Below are 24,575 nucleotides of genomic sequence, written 5' to 3'. Positions count from 1 at the left end.
TAACGTCTGTTATTTTGGTTGCCGTTAATCATTATTTGATGATAAGTATTGTTGCTACTTGCTACAAAGCAGGAACATTAGGTAACCACTTCATATCCCTTTCCCTTCTATCCATTATCCTCTGAAACAGCAACACAAGAAAAGCAACAAACTAAACTATCTAAATAACACAGCAGGCCTACAATCACATGTTGAACATGTGACTTGACATTAGAACCGAGTATTACTCTTAGGTACAGACTACTACACAGGAGTACACACACATTAAGGTTCCTTGCAGTGGCTGTTATGGGCTGATCTAGCCTGCAGTGCTGCGGCTGCCTGGGTAAGAATAGCCTCCAATCACACCACTGAAAACAGCACATTTCAATAGGACACTATAGGACAGGACACTAGTTACTCACTGTGGTTAATAAAGCATGATCCTCATCGATACCTGGACAATGAGCATTTGTTTGGCCAATACAGGCGTGTTTACTGAATGGAAGAAAATCAGCATTGTACTCGACAGTTCAATTTGGTGCCTGAATAAACACAATGCATGCATGCGCGACACACACACACACAATCTATTGTGAGGGTGAAGTATCGCTCCGTCTCCTCTTAATAACTCAGGCCCTGATATGTGACTCTGGGAATGAAAAAAGTAAAACAACTGGCAGTCAGTAAATAGCCTCCCTCACAGCGTGAGGGAGGCACTACGTTGGGGAGTGTGAGAGAACGTCAAGTGCCAACTCACGAAAAAAGAAACAAAGGCACCCAGGTTTAAAACCCATTTAGACCTGAGGAGGATTCTACAAATGCCTTCTAAATCCTGACAGTTTTCTGAAAAACCTCATGTTTCTATGTCAGTGGTGCTCAACCATTTCATGTCAAGGACCCCGAAAATTATCTGTATTTGGCTACCGACCTGCTATTTTTCAATAGCTAAAGTATAACATAATGCTTAAAACACCAAAAGGGGTTCCCGCCCCATAATGGGTTAAATGCTTTAGATTCAATGATCAAACCCACACATTAGGACCAACTCACCCAAAGCCTGAAGGAGTGCTTCTCAAACTATTTCGTGTCAAGGACCCCCCGAAATTGACACAAATTAGTTTGCGGACATTTTCAATGTTTTTCAAAAATAGCAGATGTACAAGCTCGCATTGCAGTACTAAGTGGCACGCTGTCTGCTATTTTTTAATTGGATAAAGGGTTTAAAAGGATTATAATAAATTGCATTTTCATAGCGCTTTTCCAAGTGCTCAAAGCGCTTTACAATGGTTCATTCATTCATACATTGGGAGGTGAAGCGGCGAACAGTCAACGCCGGCGTCTTCACTTCCCACATTCACACACCAATGGTGGCGAGCTCACACCAACCAACTCATTGGAGGCAATGTAGGGTTCAGTGTCTTGCCCAAGGACGCTTCGACATGTGGACAGGAGGAGCAGGGATTCGAACCGCTGACCCAGGGATCATTGGACGACCTGCTCTACCTCCTGAGCCACAGCCGCCCACATTGTGATGCTATGCTATATTAACTGCTTTTGCTGGGGACGCCCTGGAATCCCCGGGCCCCACTTTGAGAAGCTCTGGCCAAAAGCAACAGCAATCATTGCCCAGTTGTGGCTACTCACTTCTAGTGACCCAGCAGCATAACTCTTGCTCGCTCTGTGTGAGCACTTTCTGTTTGGCAAGCAAAAAGCTGGACTCAAGAGGGGGAAGTTGGAATGGCAAGACCTGAGTCAGCATCTTTCTTCACCACCGCAGACCAGGATGTTTACAGATCACATGTTGCTGGTCGGAGGTCGCTCCTTTTTATTTAACCACAGGTCTACAGTAAGCCGCCACGCCACCACACACCACACTGACACCTGTCAGCCAGAGGCAGGTGACACAGGAATGCCAGGCATGACAGGACGGAACAGGTACAGTAGGTGCATTACCTGCATTGGTAACAAGACAACTCCCCACTCTGCAGTCAATTTATGAGCAGGCTATACTAAAAACAGGCTAAACTAAATTGTCAGTGATGTTACCCATGTTTTAAATGTAGTTTGTACTTACAGGTACAAAGAAGTAAGAACCAAAGTGGAAGTACATCAGGTTTAAAACAAATTGTTGTACCAGCGTCAATTAAAATGATGAACGAGGCTCTGAAACAGCAGTGACTGTGGGAAGTTAGATTAAGCACACTGTGTGTGCACTCGTGTAATGTTGTGTCCTCCTCTGTTATCTATTTTATGTTTTGTTTGTCAGTGATGTTTTGTGGCTGCAGCAGGGCTGTAAACCCAAGACAAATTTCCCTTGTGGACAATAGTTTAACTTGACCTTGAACCTTGCCATGATTCATACTCGCGTCATGCACACATAATACTGTCTGTATATCAGTAGTACTCAAACGTTTTCATGCCATGACGGACCACAAATTGATATACGGATCCCCATCTGAAAACGTTTTGTGCCAGGTAGGTACCCCCAGAAGAGAGGATTTATATAAAAAGGCAACATTTTCCCAAAATATAAATGGATAAAGTGGTTAAGGTTATTGTGATGCTTTGTTAACTACTTTTTAACCTCCACCCTGTGCTTGTGCTTAGCTTGCTCTCGTCCATTGTATTGCCAACAGGCATTCACTACATTGAGCCAAAAGGCGTAGAAATCTAAGACAAAGGCAATGATGATGATGACACATAACATGAGGAGAAAAGACTGAGGTAGTAAAACTGCTAAAGTAATCTGTGTAGCAGCACAATAGCAGGACAGGAACATGAAGGGGAACCAAATCAAGGTGGCATATGGAAAGAACCTGTAACAGGTTATGAAGCCATTACTTTTGCAAAGTACACGGATATTGTGACAGTATTGTGGGAATGTGCTTTCACAAAATGTGTTTTAATAAAAAAAAAATCAGTAATGCCAAACAGAACAGATACAAGAATAAAGTAACCATTTGACTGTAATGAAGCCTTAAAAACCAGGCAAAGACTACACTTATGCCATATCACGATACAATATTTAGTCAATATTTAGTCTCATACTGTGAATCACTATATCGATATATAGTATTGATACCCAGTCCTATAACTTGTAAAAGTTATACACACAATGTCAGAGGGAACTGACGTGCGTTTTAACAGCGGGGCGACAGCCTGACATATCTTCCGGAAGTGCGTTATTTATCTATGGAACCCGGCGGCAACTACTGACGATAGTGGGCGGAGGAACGTCGCACGAAAACATGAAAACATTTTATCTTTGGACTAGGGATGCAGAATTAATCGGTAGCATTATCGGAATTGGCCATAAAAATGCCATATCGGTATCGGAATGGTCTCAAAATAATAAAGATTATTTAATCGGTTTTCACCAGCAAAAGAAAAATACAATTAATAAAAAACTAAATCTACATTTAATTTGTGTACTCATCTCATTCAGTAGTCATTCAGTTGTGAAAACAGACACTTGGAAAAGTATTATGCTATTTATTGATTATTTGAATACTTTATTAACAGGCTTTGGGCCAAGCCCCTATAGGGCCTAGGCTTGTTTCCATTGTGGTCCTCTGTATATATCGGAATTGGTCAGAATCGGTATTAGCAGATATGACCCTGCAAATAATGGGAGATTGGTCATCATTTCAGAATCGTGCACCCCTACTTTGGACGACATTGTCCGGCAACAGCCAAACAAATTCATGTTTTGCTTTGTTTACCTTCCATACCAGCCAATAGGAGATTTGTATCTCCCAGAGTCACCGCTGTTAAAACACACTGTCAAGAGTTGGTGGCACACGCTGGGTGTGGTGAGACCCAGTGGGCAACTGGGCATGGATGGATGGAGGTGTTGAGGATGAGGGGATGGGCGTCACATCACTGGGGGAAAACCAAGGCACTGTCACTCAGAACACACAGGTGAGGAACGGAAGCAATGGGTGTCTTGTCATCGCACGCACACGCACACACACAGCTCCGAACCAGACCACCAAAATAATGTAAAAGAAAAAACAGCTTGGTGTTGAAGAAGGCACCAGCTATGAACAGGATTCATAGAGTCTTTGATCCGGTAGGAATGGGAATTGGGAATCCACATTTTTTCCTGGTGAAGGAACAAAAAAAACAAACAATGGACAGACCCTGAGAATTGGGATGGAAGTGAGTGGAGGAGGAGGTGGTTTTGGGGGGTGTTGTTGTCCAGCCAGCATGCCATTTCCGTTTTGTGGTCAGATCACAGTGGGGGAGGGGGTGGGGTTTGGGTGGGGTGGTGGTGCACCATCTTCCCTCCTATACCTGGGGAGGGGGTGGGGGTTGTGGGCTTAGAGTATATATACCGGTATATTAATATTAGAGACAGCACCGGATTTCTCCTCCCATCCACTTGCATTAAGTTGCTCAAAAGCGCATGAGGCGATTTCACTCCTCCTTCCGGGTAGGAACAGAGTGCATTCTGGGATGGATTGGGCCAAATTGTGAACGCGCTGGCCGCTGACTATCATTGCACGCGTTCACGTATGAAACAGCGTTCACGTGTCGTCATGAACGTGCGCAATGATAGTCAACGGACCAGAATTGGCCCAGCGCTGCAATACCAAATTCGGCCACTATGTTCATTTCGCCTCAGGGTTTCCTCCGGGTGCCGTCTCTATTAATATATACTCTAAGGTTGGGGGGGGGGTGGTACCGTGGTGCACCGTCTCCCTCCTACCTGGGGAGGGGGTGGGTGTTGTGGGGGTGGTGCTGCACCGTCTCCCTCCTACCTGGGGAGGCAGCGTCTCCGTCCAGAAGGTTGTCGTCCTCGGTGGTGTGGAAGTCCATGACGGCGCCCGCTCCATCCAGCAGCTCCTCGTCGCTGCTGGCGCTGGTGATGCTGTTGTAGCTGTTCCTGCAGTGGCCTCTGTTGTACAGCTGCTCCGACTCCATTTAGCTACGCGCCCAGTGGTGGTGCCCTGGATGGGACGGGACGGGGCGGGAGGAGGGGGGTTGTAGGAAGGAAGGAAGGCAGGAAGGAGTAATGGAAATATACATGCAAGGCTGTGAGGATGCTTTATGTTAGGCTACAGTCAGTGTCTATGATGAGGTATATGAGTTGGGCAATATCACGAGGCTTGTTAAGCGTTATTCATAGTCTGATTTATCGGTGGTGTGGTGACCACCGCAACTACAACATGACGTCACGGAGCCGCGGTGAAGAGCAAACCACCACTCTCCCCAGCCCTTCTCTCTGTTTTTACTCACCACCGCTCCACGTTATTACAGCTCCGGTGGTCACCTCACCACCGAAAATCCAGACTATGAATAGGCCTTTCCAGAGACGATATCAAGAATAAAAGAAAACTCTGCACACCAATTTCTGCTCCCTAAAGTTACATCTTTACTTCAAATGTGGTAACGTTTTGGGCCGCAGACCTTTTGGAAGGTGTGAGTCTTTTGGCTGTTTTTCAGCCTCTGCTACTTGTTACAGAGACAACACATCAATATTCGATACGTTAACGTTTCAATATCGTCGCATTTAGAAATTAATTTCTCGATTCAGCAGTAACATTCTGTTCTTCACGTATATGTAATACTGTATATATTTATATAATATTGGAATATTTCTATATATTGCCCAGCCCCAAGGTAAAGAAAGTGTTAAACACACATGCACACACACCCACACAAGACAAAGCTACAATCTCTTGATTTGTTTTGTGTCCATTGTCTCTCTCTCTCTCTCTCGATGTCAGAACTACAATAAAAGACGGTGGCATATCTAGTGTCCAATCTTTCAAATAACTTAATTATAGTACACCCCAGACCACAGAAAGTCTACTGAATGTTAAAAGTTCAGGTTTTTTGGGTGTAATTGAGCTTCCACCAATCATGATCGAGTGGGGGCGGACCTTTGACAGCGTGCTGTTGCGTGTCCCCCCACTGTAATGGGTGCATGTTCACACCTTGTTACCCGGGTGGACCGGGGTTTTTTCCAAATCACTGAATGCTCCTTTAAACATTAATAAGCATTGATAAGGTTTCTTACCCGATAACAGGGTATATTTTCTCAAGTGAAGTAATGAGACGTGAAGTGACACGTTTTGAGCTTGTAGATCTGCTACTTTGTCTATTATTTATTCATTTTTAATCCGGAAAAGTAACAGTTTTGGACATATGAGGTTACAGAGACAACGTGCTAGTTAAATAATTGTAATTTAACACACTTTTTACTCGCAGACTGATTTAAATAATGTTTAGATTTATGCGAATACTTTTTTATTAATTCACATAAATCAAGACAGATTGTAGCTTTTAATTAGGTACACTGTGACATAGAGTATGCAGTCTCGCAGGTATGCACGCAGAGAAGAGACGCAAAGAGACGAGGAAGAAAGTCTTTGGGATAAACGGACATTGCATGCAGCATAGTAAAACAAGACATCACATCGCATACAGAAAAATTTAATAAAATAAAAAGTAGAGACTGCAAAAGGATTTTATTAATACAGTTTCAATCAGAAAACATATGAATGAGCCGAGAGGAACTCTCCCTGCTACAGAGGGTAGAAAGGCCAACAGCCATACAGAGAAGACCTCTGGACCAAAGACACACAGGTCAGAGACACCCTCTTTCTTTGGAGTTTTGCCCCGGGTGGGCGTGGCTACATGCCTAGTAAACCCTAGCCTGGCGTCACCAGGCTTTCCACCTCGGAGGAAAGCCTGGCCTGTGCTACTAAATTGCTGTGTGATCCGGTCGGGAGCGGATGATATCATTACGTCATGTTGTAGTCATTGTTTTGTAGTCATCAGGCCGGAACCCTAGTCTAAGCCAGAACTTCCTTTCCCTCAAACCGGAAGAATAATAATACCTTCGTAGTGTAGTGCGAGTCACGCTTTTATTCTTCCGGTTTGAGGGAAAGGAAGTTCAGGTTTAGAGGGTTTCGGGCTCCGGCCTGATGACTACAAAACAATGACTACAACATGATGACGTAATGATATCATCCGCTCCCGACCGGATCATAAACCCGAAAATAAATGCTGGCCAGGCTAAGTAAACCCTAACCTTTAAACCTGCCTTAAAATATGCCTAGTATAAGAGAACCACGCCCACCTGGGCAAAACACCTGGGAAAAGAGAGAGTCCGCAGACGCACAAGGAGGGTGTACGACTGTACGGCAGGTCGGATGAACACTCATCCCCCTTACAATACATAATACGGTACAATAGATTTTATATCGTTGCAGAATCATGCCTAATACTGTATGCCTCAACATGATTTTGTCGGATGGTAAAATGTTGAAAATATGGCTTAATACAGTTTAAAAATGTACACATTAAATGTTTTGCTACTTCAGTCTTTTCCCTGTTTTGAATATCCATCATGCAATGTGACCACCCTGAACACAGGTCTCCAAACAACAAAGGGGATCAACCCTGGGCCAAGGGAGAGATTATGCACTACCCTACACTACACACACACCAATGTAATCACGTGTGTGTGGGAAACCAAACATCAGACAAATTCTCTCACACACACACACACACACACACACACACACACACACACACACACACACACACACACAGGAGTGAGTAATCAGGCTCGCTTTTTGGATTCCTGCAGGGCTACCCTGCTGCTACACATTATTCATAATAATTAACAGTCAACGCAGCATGTACAGAAAATGGGCCCACATGGTGTGTGTGTGTGTGTGTGTGTGTGTGTGTGTGTGTGTGTGTGTGTACATTTGTATCCACTTGAGACGCCACTTGTGACATCAACCTTTCTGCAGGAACCATGCAGACCAGGAAGTGTATTTTTAGACGGGGGGGATTAGGTGGTACTGCCACACACACACCACGTGAGCATCCTGTACACAGCGACCGGGGGAGAATACCAATGCGAGCAGAACACACTGTCTGTGTCAGGGTCAAGATTTGTTGTTGTTGTTCAAAGATCTCTCTCTCTCTCTCTCTCTCTCTCTCTCTCTCTCCCTCTCCCTCTCCCTCTCTCCCCGTAACCCGTTCTCCCCCCCTCTCTCTCTCCCCCCTCCCTCTCCCCCCCTCTCTCTCTCCCCCCCTCCCTCTCCCCCCCTCTCTCTCTCTCTATCTCTCTCCCCCCTTCTCTCTCTCTCTCTCTCTCTCTCTCTCTCTCGCCACCTTGTGGTGAAGTTACACGCTACAGCTAAAGTTATCTCAAGCAGGCTGAAGGAAAAATGTTATGATAATAATTTAAATTTTCAATGTGCAAGAATATGCTGATATGGGCATGGGCGAGAAATAATAGACAGATAAAAGACTGGGTAACTGGAGAGCTTCAGATTGAGGCTTTGATTTGCCTTGTCTCGCTCTCCAAGTGACCTGTAGTAGTTCTTAAGGACTCCTCTGTAACTGACACTAATAGAGTCAAACAAACTCCATATTTTATGCATTTATTTGTGAAACAAAGCATGGGCCTAAATGAAGAGCCCTACTGGGCTCACTTTGACTTATACAGCTATTGATCTGATTGATTGAATAGGTTATAATGAAAGGAATGAGCAACAGGATTAGCCTGGCTGGAAGAATTGTACTACAAGACATTTTTAAGTTTGCTTAGTTTTATGAAATGTCCTTGTGTAAGCACCTCAATTCAGTCAGGGGTTAGCCTCGGAGACCCAGACGTTTTTATTTAATCAGGGGTTAATTCTAAAAGGGTAGCACCATGTAATCAGACTATGGTAGCTTGAAGTTATATTAATACTATTTTGGATTCCGTACTGTTAGAATCTCCTCCTTGTATGAAACTTGTAGGACAACAGATGTCATTTCAAACCATCATTCACATTTTTCATCTAAATGAATTCTGACGAAATTGGTTATGACAAAGAGGTCAAACTGAAGACCCCTACATTCTTACTGACCAGGGGCGTGCAGACAGTGTTACAGAGGCAGGGGCTGAAATTCCGTAAGAGGGCACTTTTGGAAGAAAATAGCCAATCTATAAGCTCCCAACGCACCGTGCTGCGATGCCTTGAGAGCTTGTAGATTTTTCAAAAAACAAGCTTGCAGCGAGGCACCAAGTGATGCACTGTGAGCTTGTAGATCTTCCATTTTCTGAATAGCCAACACCAAAATCTAAAATGACACCGATTCAGAGTCAGAGTGGGCCGAGTTTGACTGGGTTCTGCTTTTTAAAAGCAAACTTTGCCAATAAATGATAGAAATTACACTTTTGTATTTGTAACAGAAAATAAGCTACACATGCTTCATGTTGTACCTTCACTTTCCTATCGCTCTGCTGCACTGTCTTTGCGAAGTGCCTTCAAAATCATCTTCAAAAAGAGGATATCGTTGAACAAGCACTGTATCAGTTATGCTGATTCATGCAACATTGGTCCTGCTAAAAGTAGAACACATTTGAGCATGTTCACTCCACAGAGGGGAGAGTGAAAGAAGGTGAAGTCGCACATAAATGTGTGCAATTAACAGCTAAAATAAGGTTCGCTTTGAGGACTGTCTTTATCACAGCATAATCCAACATGAAGTGTTTGCTCTGCTGCAAAGTCTCAGATTTTAACAAAGGCTTTCCATTTATTTATATTATACCCTCACCCCCTTACCTTGCTCTATCAAATGAAGAAGAGATTATACAAATGTATAATTATTACAGGCTATATTATATCTATATTTCCATTGTTTTCCCAAGTTCTTGCCATTGGTGGCGATTCAGAGCTATAATTATATCAGGGAAACTCGAGTACGGAGTACAAAAGAGCTACAAGCCTACATCAGATTTCATGCATTTGAGGACACAGCGCTACAAGGTAGATTGTGACGTTATATTAACAAATTTAGCTCGGGACCTCCTGGTACCACAATTTGAGAATGGGTCATCTACCTCAGGGTTAAATAGGGACGCCAGGTTGAAAGTAGATAAAAATCGGAATTGAAATGAAATATAGATGCAGATGTGTGTGTGTATTATCTGGATCACCACAAACATGTGGAACAAATGACATCCAATAACAATGTATGTAGTCGTTTTGTTTTTTTTACTTGTCTTGACTTCTTACAGTACATTATGTATAGATACTTATTACATAATGTCTCTTTATGTAATGAAAAAGAGGATGAAATATAAGTACTGTACATCTTTTGCAGTTGTCAACCACTTATTCAGATTCCAAACATGTCTCATGCAGGCTAATGCAAACATGAGTGACATGACATCATGGGATGGATGGGTGATTGAACAGTTTTTGGTAAATCACGATTCACGACCCTAACGGGTCCATTTGGTTTCCATTTGTACACTCTGATTTTACAATATAAGTTGAGCTCCCAGAGATAGAAATGCCATTATGGGGGTCTACTGTCAGCCTATAATTCCAAATTTCCAATTAGGCATAGGCTACTGTGTGTGTGTGTGTGTGTGTGTGTGTGTGTGTGTGTGTGTGTGTGTGTGTGTGTGTGTGTGTGTGTGTGTGTGGACCGTAGGCAGCTAGCTAATGGGGATCCTAAAGACTCAAAGAATAAAGAATAAAAGCAAATACAGGAGACAAATTTAAAAAATGACTAATACTGTTACACTACTACTAGACTGCTACAATCTAATATTAAACAGAATTGACAGATTTCGTGAGAGAAATAAGCAACTAGGTCTATGAAAAGTTGAAAACAACCCCCCCCCCCCCCCAAAAAGCGACTAACACTTGATTGGATATTTGAAAATATCACAATGTTTGTGTTGGCACCGTTTGTTTTACATCACCATGAGTTACTTTAATATATTAGCTCCCCTCACTTCACACAGGTGTGACAACAACACAGATCTGGTACAGTGGGCGCAAAATACTTTTAGATGGGGTAGTAAAACAACTACCACTATTTAAGCAACTTTACAGAAAACAAGCCCAGGCAGACATGGCAACACTCTAAGTTACATAGATAGTGGACCTTATCACCATGGAGGTGTTGCCGCGGCGACAGTTGCTGGGACATGACTCAGCGTTTCACGGCCACGGCCACGCTCACACCTGCTCTAGACTATAGACAGACAGTCACTCACACTCACAGCACCACCCGAGGCTCGACATGCATCCTTCAAAAGCTGCTGCTCAATATATGGATCGCCTCATAACAAAACAACCAACACGGGATGTAGTTTGGGCCTCGCTAATTAATAGTCACTGTCACAACAACTGGACCCATTGAGACCTGAGGCCGATTCTACGAATGACTTCCAAATCAGTAGTTCTCCCACTTCTTCCCCAAGGTTTTTAGTTTTTTCAAAAATGTTCAAAAATACTGCACGTACAAGCTTGACCCATTGAGTTATACAAACTCTGCTATTTTTTAATAGCAAATCTAAAATGACACACAGCTTTCCTGGTTTAGCAGTTTCATTTTGGTTACATATATTATTTGTGAGATATCATACAGACACATAGGACTTTATACATTTAAATACAGTTTAAGTATTTTTGTATTATTTCTAAGCCACCTTGAGCAAAATTACATTGCAAGGGCAGTACACAAAAAAGGTTGATCATTATATTACTATTATTATTATTATGATTATGATTGATTATTAGAGAAACACGTTGGGTTCCTTTATCATAAAACAACAGCTGAGGGTGCGGATTCAGTTCAGGTGGATGACCACCCACCAGGCAAACCAGGCATACTTAATGAACTGGTGGGCATGTCCACATAAAAATGACATTTTAACAAATACTGTACACTTTTTTGAAAAGATTCTTCCTCCTTATACAATAATAATACCTGATGATCATGTTTTAGGGTGGAAAACAATCACGGCACTCCATCGTTAAATATTAATTTCAGACCATACAATTAAAGATGAAACATGACGCAACCAAAAAATGTGTCTACCTACAAACAACTGTAATCCCTTACTGTCAATCAAAGGTATCTTCTATCAAATAGAGGGTATGCGCATGCTTAAAGTGAATGGCACATAGAGTGGGAAATCGAGTGGAAAAGCAACATGCAAAGTGAGTTTAACATTGTTTAACGTTGTTTAATGCATTTGGATGCATGGGTTGTCAAGGCCAGAAAGTAGTTTTTTGCCAGTCAGTAGGCATTCCTGCATAACTTCCGGGTTTGATGATGAATCTTGATGATGTCACACGCATACCCTCTATTGTTATACTATATATGCCAAAATATACAATTTGCCCATATTCGTGAAGAAGTCTAGAGCGAGCCCAACAATTAAATAAAAAGTAGCTACATTTTCAAACCAATATTCTTACAGGCAGTGGTTGTGCGTTTCATTTCACAATAACTCACATTTTGTTTTATACATTGTGAATCTATTATTTTTGCAATGAAACTCCTTTGTAATGAAACAAAGGTGTACTCAACAATTAACACAACACAATGTGCTTTGAAGTCTAAAGAAGAAAAGAAGCTAGTCCAAATTGTTTCTCTTAAAAGATATGACATAAATCAAACCTCACCACAAGTGGATGAATGTACACAAAATAATGGGCCCAGGCAGTAATTATTAACAGAATTAACACAGTAATTAACAGAATTAACCCACATAGCTACAGTCATTCTTACTAAGTTACTACATATCATAAAATAAATAATAGTGCCTTGAATTATATCTAGTTTACTAACTTATAGGGTTAGTAAACTTTCTGAGTTACTGCACAAGTTTCTGACCAAGTGCTTTTCTTCCTTGTAATTTTAGTGCACAAATATTAAGAGAAGAGTCTTTCTACTGTACCACTGAGGCCATGATTGTTCCCCGAGATGTTATACAAGGCTGCATTTGTATTAGCAGCAGCACATAACTTATGCAACTTTGAGCAGCAACCTAAATGCACTTGTGACAGGGAGCGTATGACTCACTTCAGCCATACATACTACCCAAAACATAATTATAATATGACAACAATACCAGCATTACAACGACGCTAAAGGCTAATACAAATTAATACATTTAAATGAAAGCATGTATTTCTGACTTCAGTCAGTGATGTGCCAATGGTGAACCACCCAACTGTTGTCTGATAATGTAGACAGATTATTTCCATCTGGACTGCATGGATGATGAATTAAGCAGCCAGATGCTGATGCAAAAACAGACAGTGGTCATATTTCAATTTGCATGCATGTTGTTGAGAGGGTTTTTTACACTTCTTCTCTGGGCTGCAGCTGCCTAGCTGCATGTGGGCCTGATTCCATTTGATGCAGCTCCACCAAAAGAAAAGCATCAGTTCTCCACATTCTGACCCGATCAGCACAGTGAGCACACTACTTTAATAGCGACCCTCCGGGCCCAGAAAACATCTCAACAAAACGCCCTAGCTATCTCCCGGGTGCTATAATAATATAAAGCAGAACAAATTATAATACGTCCAAAAAGGGAAGGTGTTTTTTTTGTTTTTCGGTTTTTTTTACACAGCGATCGTCATCAACCTGTGAGTTCAGTTCTCGTTATTTGACGAGAAGCTGAGAGAATGGCCTTGAAAACACATCATGAACATCATTTTATTATTGTAGCAGCCAGAGATGATCGCGTTAAACCTACCTTCCCAAAGCCTCGATTCCTGCCCGCACACCACCACGATTCATCCTTTTCCCCGAGTTCAGAGCCCCAGATTGTTCCTCCCTAGTCCTACACTACAGTAACATGTTTAACATTCTCCCCATCATCATCATCATGGTGTGTGTGTGTGTGTGTGTGTGTGTGTGTGTGTTTTTTTTTTTTTTTTTTTCATTCCTGTGTCAGTGACGTTCACTTCCGGTCTCTTACAGACCCCCCCCCCTCACTCTCTCACAAACACACACACACACACACACACACACACACACACACACACACACACACAGTAGCCTATGCCTAATTGAAAAAAGTGTGAAAAGATATGCCAGGGTCAGGGACTCTCAAAAAAAAGATTTGTTTTTAAATAAATTCAAGGACCCCCAGTTTGACATGCATGGAAATTTGGAATTATCTAGGCTGACAGTAGACCCCCATAATGGCATTTCTATCTCTGGGAGCTCAACTTATATTGTAAAATCAGAGTGTACAAATGGAAACCAAATGGACCCGTTAGGGTCGTGAATCGTGATTTACCAAAAACTCATCACCCATCCATCCCATGATGTCATGTCACTCATGTTTGCATTAGCCTGCATGAGACATGTTGACAACTGCAAAAGATGTACAGTACTTCTATTTCATCCTCTTTTTCATTACATTTAATATTTATTTATTTATAATTTTAATATTTATTGGGGGTAAAAAATAAAAAATAAAAAATTAATAGGCCTGCATTAATTATTTAGAATTTGATCAACTGTGAAATTGTTTTCTTTTTTTGCAATTTGTTAAAAAAGGAATCAATACAATTCAATGGGTACTTCTGAGTGTTTATTAGTCCATCAAACTGACCACATATCCATTAAGCTTCAGAGATTGGTGAGTAAACCGATTCTCAAAGGAATGTTTTGCCTTGATATTTGACTGTCTTGTGATTTCTAAAACTCCAATTCTACAAAATACCAATTCTACAATGCTGACAGCACCATCTACTGGTTATTATGAGCAACAAGATTGATAGCTCTCATAGGCCCTTGATCTTTAATTTCATTTATTTATTCAGACATATTAAAACATAAATGAACAGACAAAGGAAATAAAGGAAGTACTAGATTTAAAATAATAATAAATAAAACCAAGAGATATTATCCTTAATTTAATAGGAAGAAGTTTAGTTAAAACCTTATCAGGTCGGACGTCCTACCCCTTCTGTGTGTACCTCAATAAATCAATACATCAGTCTTCAGATAGGCTTTCTGCCACAGTAGTAGATCTACAAATGAAATGAGATGCATTCATTCATAATCAACAATTTAGAACAACTGTGACGCTCAAACAGCAGACACACACACAACCTGCCTCACAAAACTATTTTAAACACATTTTTTCCATTTCTATTTTACTTCACATGCGTGCGAGTGAACCCTTCATTCTTACTACATGTCAGTCAAGTCTATATTTCATTTCATTAGGAAGAGGAAATGCATGTATTTGATTTAATGTGATCAGAAGCAGGGATGAAACATTTCCCCACCAGTGATAAAAAAAATGAACAGAAAGGGGATATCAAATTCAGATACATGCTCAGCAAAATGAAACCCTGCATAAACCACATCAGTGGTTCTCAAAGTGGCATCCGGTGACCCCCAGGGGTCCTTAAGTGGGTGGGTACCAGGGACCTCCAGTAGGTAATACAGCATCACAAACTCACAATCATATGAACCACTTTGACAATGTTTGAATACTTCGGCTACTCAAAAAATAGAATAGCAGATATACAGTTCAAGTTATAGTGCGTCACACTATGAACTTGTCACGCTATCTATGAGCTTGTAGATGTGTGCACAAATCTTTACTTGTTCTGAGGGTTCCTGGCTCAAAACACTTTCAGATGGGTGACCATGACCAAATATAGAGTGCCGAAGTCCTGACGTCACTCGCCCATCCCCTGGTTCACGGAAGTATTTCTCTATCGAGAATAACATGGGGTCATCTTAAAATCGCCTCATATAAGAATTGTGGTCCAAAATGTCTTGGCAATATTGTAGGGGAGGTGTCGTTTACGACAGTCAGTCACTTATTTGATACAGTCTGTTTCTAGCAAAAATTTAACAAATTCAGCAGCAGTAACATTAGTGTTAGTGTCAGTTGATTCTTCATATCCATTATGAGTGAAACTGCCAGGATGATTTGTTTATTTTCCAATCACAGTTCTTATATGAGGCGATCTAAAATCCCCCTATGGGGATTACGGTATACCAAAAAGTACATGAACCCGTGGACTTAGCGCCCTCTACTGATATTGACGTCAGACTTCGGTGCTCTATATATCAATTTGTGGGTCCTTGGCACAAAAAGGTTTGAGAACTACCGATGCATATTGTGCACAGTCAGAATGTTTTAGCTCAGGTGTGCTCCTCCAGGCCATGGTAGAAGCCAGTGTCTCTGCGGTGCGTCTGGACGGGCATGTTCCTCCTGGTGTCTCGCAGTTTGTCCAGGTCGATTTCCACCAGGGCCATCGTGCCCGCCTCTTCCCCTCCGCAGTCGCCCAGCACCGACCCCCAGGGGTCCACCGCCAGCGCGTGTCCGTACGACGAGCGCTTCTCGTGGTGCCGGCCCACCTGCGCGGCCGCCAGCACGAAGCACTGGGTCTCGATGGCCCGCGCGCGGAGCAACACCTGTGATGAGAAAGCGAGGTTTGAGAACCGCTCATATAGCAACATACGTTTTCGGCCTCAGGTCTAAACGGGTTGAACCCACCTCCCAATGTGCAGCTCCTGTTGCCACGGTGAAGGCTGATGGATAGGTCAGGATCTCCGCCCCCTGCCTCTGCAGAGCCAATGAAAGCTCAGGGAATCTCAGGTCATAGCAGATCCCCAGTCCCACCTAGCGTTTGATCAGGACAAAGACCATGATGGACACAAATGAACAACAGATGGTTGACAAATGGAGAAGTCTACAAACGAACGTGTGTCGTGACCAGGGGCGTTTCCATTCCATTTTGGGCAGGCAAGATGTGTAAAATTGTCGTCCCATTGTGCACAATCGTAGCACTAAAGGTTTTCAAAGAGATATACCTGCCCGATGATACAAAAGCTGAAAGGCCCGCATTTACATTCCAATGGGTGAGGGTCGCACTCTACCGCAACGGCCAATCGGCAGTCCACTAATAGTTTTCAGGTCTTGTTTTTGTCCTCTCTTTTTTCTCATTATATGGATTTTGGCCAGGCTGAAAATGGATTTGGACAGGCAGGCATCCTGTCCTCGGCTTATTGTAGATACGCCTCTGGTCGTGACATGTTGTGAGCTTGTACATTGGCTGTTTTTGCTACTTTGGAAAATCTTTTCCAGGTTCAAAGGATTTTGAAAATGTTCTCCTATATGCCCAAAATAGGAACACCGGGTTCATCTTAATTGCAGGTTACATGGCTCTTCAGAGCTATCGTATTAATTTTTTGTACAGAAAAAATACACATTTACACAGTCTATAAATCTATGATTTATCATTAGCACATGCTACATGCATTGTGTAGGGGCTATAGTCTGTGTGCTTTATCAAACATGATCCTGTTATTATGTTGACTTTGTGACATTGAATAAAATACCCCTTGCGGTTCCCTTAACCATACTCAGCCCCTCCTATATACAGGTTTAATGTTTGTCTTTAGTTAATTGTTTGTTTAATAAATAAATATAGCGTATATTAATAATATATTAGCGTTGGCTATTAAAAAATAGCAAATCTACAAGCTCGCAGGCACGACCTGTGTAGGTATTTGTAGAAACGACCACAGATCTTAATGGGTTAATAAACACTTAAAACCCATCACGTCATGCGTCACGCATTGTGAGCTTGTCGATCGGCTATTTTCAGCTAAAGATTTCCCCACCATAATTGAAAACAGTAGTTTCAGTAGTAGAGTACAGTAGCATAGAGCCCTGAGGTACTCTGCTCAACCATATGTTTTTTTTTAGGTGGATAAGTCAGTCAGCCTAGCTCTTTACAGCCTGAGTCACATTATGAGCACAATGCTCTTAATACGAAATGAATGGAGTGAGACCTTGCCAATGGGAGTTTGGACAGGAGGCACGAGGCAGGGTCCAGGGATGGTGAAGGCACTCTCTTTGAGCGTCACGCCCCTTCCTGGCAGCTCCACGTCAAACAAATGTGTCTTCCTGTACACCGAGACTATATCGCCTGTGGGAATAATAATGAATACAATGACTGTTGTGCATTGGCACGTTTGACTGTCAAGGTTTCAGCCTCCAGGAAGAAACCCTAAATACAAAGCTAAGACATTCATTGCACATAACAACCACACCAAAGGGTCTAATGAAGCACTGTCACACATGAAAAACTCAGGTTAGATCCCTGGGTGTTACATTGGTGCCGTGACCCGGATTGAGTTTCCCGGTGGGGGGAGGTAACAAAGGGGGTGAGTCAGTGTGGCTCTGAGCCTCTGCCTGATAACCAAAGCCTAATATATCCCCTGACCAAGGGGGAATTCCCCTTTAGGCTAGCTTTCCAAATGGGAGACCAGGTTTCGATTCCTGGGTGTTATACATGTACATTTTTAGTAGATTTTGTTCTGAGAGCAGTTTACAGTATTCGTATTATATCAGTATTTGAGGGAGGGAGAGATCAAGCATCCGTTTAGACTAGACTACTGAATTGACAATACCTCGATCATTAACGATAATGTGGCTGTTGTAGATTCGCCTGTCAGACTCCCACTCATGACCTCGCTCGTGAAATCCTCCCAGAGACAGCCACACTCCAAGCTTCCTGGGGGCCGGACGGACATCACATAACATTGATTGATATTGAACAACAGCTACAATACTGTCAATATTAACCCATTCAGACCTGAGGCCGATTCTACAAATGCCTTCTAAATCAGTAGTTCTCAAACTTTTACGTGCCAAGGACCCCCAAATGCATATGAATTTGTCCTCCCCCATCTGAAAGTGTTTTGAGTCAGGGACCCCCAGAAGAGAATATTTGTGTTAAAAATAATCAAAATTGTTAAAGACTTTTCTAAAACGTTCAAGCTCATACAACTCACACCGCATCACTACGTGCCAAAAATCTAGTCTCATATAAAACATTATGTCAATAATTAGAATGATAATTAATATTATTATTATTATTATCACCCATCTCTATTTCAACGGCCAGCTCAGTGTACAGTGTAGACTCGGCAAGGATTACACTTACTTACTTCTATTGTAGCCTACCTGGCCAGCTGAGTGTATCGTGAGATTGTGTCTCCAGTCAGACTCTCGGACAGTGACAGGGTCTCCTCTCGGCTGGATCCAATGTAGTCAAAGGCCTCTGGCAGGAAGACCATGCTGGCCCCACTGTCCTTGGCTCGCTCCACCAGGAGCTGGCAGGCTGAGTAGTTGGCCTCTTTGTCTGGAGTGACTGTCACCTGACATACTGCGGCCACCGGGTGAGACGAGGTGGACATTCTGGGGTACAGAAATGGTAGGCTTAAATGGTGCATTTATATAGCACTTTTTATCCAAAGCGCTTTGTCATACAGTGCATTACCATGCAAGGCACCATCTGCATTCTGCAGTGCACGTCAGGAGCAAAATAGGGGTTCAGAGTCTTGCTCAAGGACACTTCGACAATTACTCTGCAGGAGCCTGGGATCAAACTGGGAACCTTGTTGTCCCCATGGCGTGATAATAAGTCATTAATATGGATTATGATTATAACCATGTTTACCAGTTCAACCCCAGTGGAAAAAGGGACCTCAGAGATAACAAAATGATTGTACTTCATGGTCTACAGAGCAGCAGTTACAGCCTGTTGACTGTTATATATGCGTTGAAACTCAAAATGTATAATTATGTTATTATTTATAACATTGATAATATTAATAAATACTAGAGTAACATCGCTTTGAAAAGGTGGGTGAAGTGTTTTACTGAAACAATAACAGAAATCAATATTGATTCACAGCAGTTCACAGCAGTCAGATATAAGACATCAGATTGAGTTCAGTACTTTGTGATTGATTGAACACTAAAATGGGCAATGTGTACAGTAGATTGTTTAACCAGAGATTGAGATTAGAAGAGGTGAATAACAGACACATTTAGCAGGGTCTGACTGTGGGTTCGAGAGCTCAAAACGCCTGGCTACCCCGTGTCGTGTCTCGTGTGTATATAATCTGTAGATCCATAGATCCATAGATGATAAAGAATAGAGATCTGTGCCCTTATTCCTTACTGACATACCTGTGCTGCGAGCCAGATATATTCCTCCAGGAGGCTGAATGACAGACGGAATGTTTTGAATGCGTCCCCAAAGCACACCTGAGAGTGAGAGCGAGCATTGGCGTGGAGCTTTCCTGTACTCTGAACTCTCTTGAAGTTAGTGAGTTTGTAGTACTGTACCAATTATAAGCAAGTCCCGGTTTAATGATTGAAAGGGAAGGAAAAAAAACAACAACAACCTGCCATTTCGGCAGGCATTTATTTTTGCATGATTTAATGTTAGGCGATGTCAACGGGCAGCTCTGGACTTCTTCTGTCTGCCTGCCAGGGTCCTTAGCCCCCCCACTAGTCTCCAGCAACACCCTTCCAAGATGGCAGCCAACAGCAGCAGCACGGTTAGCAAATCCAGCATCAGTGTTGCCGGGAAACAGTCCGGAGCGTCCGCCGAGCAGGTACTGTCCCCTCCGTGGCCGTCTGCTCGCCTCATGGGTCAGCGTCGTTGCGTTTCGGCCGTTTCAGGGCGACCTCAACGGTCGCCAATACGACAATGAGCGGCTGGATTCCAGCTAGCCACAAAGCTAACTTAACGGTACCATCATGCTAACATCGTTGTGGTGGGGTGCAGGCAGGGTGCAGCCACCAACCCAGGCAGTCACAGACAGTGTGTGTGTCCACCACACAGGACAGCAGTGAGCACTGCAGCCACCCCCATATTGGCGTCCCCAATTTTGGGCATGTCATCATGGGCGAAAAATTTGCCTTGGATGTACTTGATCGAGTCTGACTTTTACTTGATAAGAAAGTAAAAGTTACTCAGACTCGATAGTCTTTCTTGATCCAAACAAAGCTAGGCGAAAATGTAAATGATAAAAAGTAAATCAAAATTAAGTCATGGTTTAAAGGAATGTTTTAGTTGAACCATTATTATTAATTTTATTATTTCGATATATTTGAGTGTAATGTAAGGACTAGCTCTGGTCCATAGACTAATGCACTTTATGGACCAGAGCTATGTAAGGACATTTTGAAATCTAGTTTGTCAGTAGTTGAATAACTGGGCTTGGGATGAGAATAATAATGACAACATTAGTCAATATGATAATGCATAATGCAGTCACTTAGATACACGAATCCTCGTGTTCCTAATTTATTCTGGGCACGTTGTAATACGAACCTTCGGTGACAATAACAGATCTACAACTCACAGCGCATTGCATTAGATAGGCTATTTTTGCTGAAGATATTTGGTGTAGAGTGTAAAAAGGAAGGGCCTGAGGGGGGCAAGTATATAGACTCCTGCAGGGTACCCTGGTCGATGAAATATGAAGGGTTTTTGTGTGTGTGTGTGTGTGTGTGTGTGTCAGGTCGTGGCATCATTCCAGAGGATGCGTCAGGAACAGCGTGGTATGGCCTCTAAAGCTGCAGAATTTGAGATGGAAATCAACGAGCACAGGTTGGTGGGAGTAACCTCGCCCTCATCTCTGTCCCATCAAGCATGACCCCCCCCTAGCATCCCTTTGCTGCACATGTCATAATAGTGCAACCCGGTGGGGAACATTCAGTGAAGAACTACAAGCACACAACGTATTGTGACAAGCTCACAATTTGTGAGCTAGATATTTTCGGCGTAGAGCAGGGCTCCAGACTAAGTGGGTTCCTACGTTCCGAGGACTATAAAATATCAATTTGGGACGGTTTCGGGACTAGGGGAGTTTTAGCACAGGAAATGCACACCTGAGACTAGCAATGCTTCATAAATGTTGCAGCGGCACCGGCAACACTTCAGTCACAAACCTTTACTGCAGAGATAAACCCGCAAAATTGGTTACGGAATGCTAAATAAATGTTGCCAGTACCGTCCACAGGCGCAGCACTAGTCTGTACCCTCATGTAGCAGTCAGAAAAATGCTGCGTTATTTGAAGAGGAAAACTCCAGCCCCAGAGGGGAAGGGGAAATATAAAACGAGGGAGAAGAACAGACACAGGAGCGTAAAAGGGGGGGAAAAGATTAGCGAACACATTAAGCAAATTAAATGAGGCATCAATTAAAATGCTTTGACGTCAGGCAAAAGGTGTAATTTCATTGAAACGGCATCAAAAAGGTGTCTGTTAAGGTGCAGTGTCAGAAACTGCGAAGGATAGGCAGAGCTACACAAAGTACTTGAAGATAAAAATCTAAATGTAATCATTGCATAGGAGTTTTGTGCTGGCAGCCAGGGACTACTTTCTTGTAGGTATTATTGTAAAGAAATTGTAAACTACACCTGCCCCAAACACATGACACTCACATTTGCACTCAAAGCTCAAGCTTTTTGTATTTTATATTTTTTACATATACTGTACTGTGTACATAATGGTCATGTGGGCGTTTTGTCAATACAAACTTCATTCAATCATTTTAATTTGGACTTTATGAATGAAAGAAACTCACCCAAGGCCAGTTCACTCCTTTCACAGCAAAGGGGCAGAACAATGCAATATGTGATATTATGACGATAATACCTGGCTGGTATGAGACTGAGTTATTGCTTAATTATACCCATGCATTGATTCTAGACTAGCTCAACTCATGAAAGATAATGCTTTGTCACCGTCATTCACCATAGTATGACGCTTTGAAATACTTGCCAGCTGAATTGCAAGTTATGATCCCCAGAAATCTGTGTAGAGTTGTAGACCTACTGCCTTCTTTTTCAGAACCACTTTCTTTTTGCAACTTTTTCCTATCCATCCAGTTTAGTAATTGACACCTTGAAAGACGTGGATTCATCTAGGAAGTGCTTTCGGCTGGTCGGGGGAGTTCTGGTAGAGCGAACAGTAAAAGAAGTGCTACCGGCATTGGAAAACAATAAAGAACAGGTAAAAAGTGTTCCAAAAATACAAGGTTATCCGTTTATCACTTGAAAGTAGGCATGTAGCGATTTATCAAATCGATCCAAACTGGTGACACTTTAAATTGATTTGGTAAATAATGTATTGCGATGCAAAAGAAAGAAAATACAGGATCTTTTGAGGCAGGATTTCAGAGAAGGGAAGATTTAACCTCATTGTCAGTTCTGTAACAGTGACCGGAAAACTGTGTTCTTCTGGATCAGACTAGTGAAGAAATATGGGGAAGGTTGCCGTATATTAGATTAGTCCATGCTCTTCCAAGACAGATTTTGTACAGTATTGTAATTTGTACAGTAACAACTAAAGTCTCTGTAATGTTTATGTTGTACGATTACTACAAAACAATCTAAAATAAAGGGATTTAAGATCATCAAAGCTGGGCTGTTGTCTGGGTCCAATGCATTTCTGCCTACTTCCGGTCCAGTACTTGTCCCTATTTGTTGTCCCCATTCTCAATAGAAGTCTATGTAGGAGAGCCGCCAATGGACTGGCCCCATGAAGTGGCGCCATTTTTGTAACTCTGTCTTGCTCTGGGCTAAGCCAGCCAGCACCTAGGGTAGTGTGATGTTCAGTCTGACTAATTGAGTCTCACTGATCTAACTAAAATGAATGAAAATCTCACTCTTTCCTTCTGTTCACAGATCTCAAAAATTATAGAGACCCTCAACACACAGATGCAGTCGAAAGGGAGGGAACTCACAGAGTACAGGGAACGCTACAACATCCGATTGGTGGGAGAAGGTGACAACGAGGCGCAGAGCCAATCGGCGAAGGACAGCGAAGGCGGCGGGTCTAAAGGCGGAGCAGGAGTTCTGGTGTCCTAGTTTGTGAAGAAACTAAAGCACTTTGTAGGAGCCCTATGATTTCTGTAATACATAACAAAACATGGACGAAACCACACAATCCAGATTCAAAAATGGAAATCTGACATGGAATTTTGTAAGTTTTGAGAGAAGTCTCTACGGAAAAATGACATCATTAAGCCTGAGTAACGTTATAAGATGAGGCTATTCTCTATAAGCAGAGCAGGACAGAGTTAATGTTGACGCCCTCCCACGCATGTCTGCACATCTGAATGTCTGTCATTCTTTCAGTGAAGCTGATCACTGCTTCTAAAGTTTTTTTTTATATATATACATGTTTTGGCATAGATTTAGAATGACAAGATGGAAGTACTGCTAATTATTTACGTCTTAAAACTGTAATTTCATCTTTTGCTCCTGCAGTTTTGCTGCGTACCCTAGGTGATAGGATTACACGCATGACCGATCTAAAATAAAATATTTGCATTTTGAAAGAAGTGTGTGCAATATGGTGTCTTGGTTTGTTTCACATTTATATCTGAGCATAAATGCAGTTTTATAAAGTAACCAATTACATTTACTCAAGTACTATACTTAAGTACAATTTATTAGGAAGTATTAGGAGTATCATTACTTTAACTAATACTTTAGGCAATTTGAAAATAGCTGAAACGACTTAAATGTGGAAGTGAATGTTTAATTCTGGACTTAAACTTTTATTTCTACATTGCTGTATTGAAATATAATATATAAAAAGTTGTACAAAACATAATTGTACACTTAGCCTACCACCACTACAGTAGGAATTAAGGTTTTGTGCAGAGAACCATGCGATAGATCCGGGAAGGCATTCTTGATGGCAAAAGTTTCTCAACCACTTTCAACCCGGTGGCCCTTCTTTGGACATTATACGCATACATTTTCAATAGTGGGTAAAGTGAAACACCCCCCCCCCCCCCCCTCCCTAAAAATTTGTGCAATTTTCAATTTCCGCAATTTCCAATTTCCGCAATTTTTAATTTCCGCAATTTTTAATTTCCGCAGGAGGAATTCCGGAGTCTTGCGGAAATTTACAATTTAAATATTAAAAAGAAAAAGCATCTGCCACTTGAATTAAGGGGGACTTG

At 42.1% G+C, this 24,575-nt stretch overlaps 3 protein-coding genes across 7 annotated transcripts in view; 1 reads left to right on the top strand and 2 right to left on the bottom strand.

Moving 5' to 3' along the window:
* Positions 1–13,637, bottom strand: part of clcn3 (chloride channel 3) — a 58,652-nt gene extending 45,015 nt beyond the window's left edge. For 3 of the 4 annotated variants that reach the window (XM_080792876.1, XM_080792879.1, XM_080792880.1), the window contains exons 1-2: positions 13,511–13,631; positions 4,746–4,934 (exon numbers count right to left, since the gene is read on the bottom strand). In XM_080792876.1, the coding sequence (XP_080649002.1) occupies positions 4,746–4,908 (163 nt within the window). In that variant the 5' untranslated portion in view covers positions 4,909–4,934; positions 13,511–13,631. Of the gene's footprint in view, positions 1–4,745; positions 4,935–13,510 lie in introns of all 4 variants that reach the window. The other variant, XM_080792878.1, reaches the window with a different exon arrangement.
* An 884-nt stretch (positions 13,638–14,521) lies between these two features.
* Positions 14,522–19,897, bottom strand: nit1 (nitrilase 1). Of its 2 annotated transcripts, none has more exons than XM_080792165.1 (6): positions 19,775–19,897; positions 18,764–18,997; positions 18,208–18,311; positions 17,587–17,723; positions 16,286–16,411; positions 14,522–16,203 (listed from the first exon to the last, which is right to left on the bottom strand). In XM_080792165.1, exons 1-6 carry the CDS (start codon positions 19,870–19,872, stop codon positions 15,931–15,933), a joined length of 972 nt encoding a protein of 323 aa, XP_080648291.1. In that variant the 5' UTR covers positions 19,873–19,897; the 3' UTR covers positions 14,522–15,930. The 2 variants fall into 2 exon arrangements, with proteins under 2 accessions (XP_080648291.1, XP_080648290.1); XM_080792164.1 differs by having other exon boundaries at positions 16,286–16,354.
* Positions 19,898–20,114: 217 nt separating this feature from the next.
* On the top strand, positions 20,115–23,970 carry pfdn2 (prefoldin subunit 2). Its single transcript, XM_080792166.1, has 4 exons — positions 20,115–20,205; positions 21,118–21,206; positions 22,489–22,612; positions 23,287–23,970. The coding sequence occupies exons 1-4, from the start codon at positions 20,125–20,127 to the stop codon at positions 23,467–23,469; spliced, it is 477 nt and encodes a 158-aa protein (XP_080648292.1). The 5' UTR covers positions 20,115–20,124; the 3' UTR covers positions 23,470–23,970.
* Positions 23,971–24,575: the final 605 nt, after the last annotated feature.

The sequence above is a fragment of the Protomyctophum bolini genome (assembly GCF_963924005.1).
Source record: "Protomyctophum bolini genome assembly, chromosome: 20".
NCBI lineage: Eukaryota > Metazoa > Chordata > Actinopteri > Myctophiformes > Myctophidae > Protomyctophum > Protomyctophum bolini.
The sequence above is the reverse complement of the archived record's forward strand: the minus strand, read 5'-3'. Positions and strand labels throughout refer to the sequence as shown.

Excerpts from the sequence above, each read along its gene's own strand:
- nit1 (XM_080792165.1), bottom strand. The coding sequence starts at position 19,872 with ATGCTCGCTCTCACTCTCAGGTGTGCTTTGGGGACGCATTCAAAACAT. Across the intron at positions 18,998-19,774 it reads ATATCTGGCTCGCAGCACAG|AATGTCCACCTCGTCTCACC; the intron begins GTATGTCAGTAA and ends TCTGTACCCCAG. Across the intron at positions 17,724-18,207 it reads CATTATCGTTAATGATCGAG|GCGATATAGTCTCGGTGTAC; the intron begins GTATTGTCAATT and ends TTATTCCCACAG.
- pfdn2 (XM_080792166.1), top strand. The coding sequence starts at position 20,125 with ATGGCAGCCAACAGCAGCAGCACGGTTAGCAAATCCAGCATCAGTGTT. Across the intron at positions 20,206-21,117 it reads CCGGAGCGTCCGCCGAGCAG|GTCGTGGCATCATTCCAGAG; the intron begins GTACTGTCCCCT and ends TGTGTGTGTCAG. Across the intron at positions 21,207-22,488 it reads ATGGAAATCAACGAGCACAG|TTTAGTAATTGACACCTTGA; the intron begins GTTGGTGGGAGT and ends CTATCCATCCAG.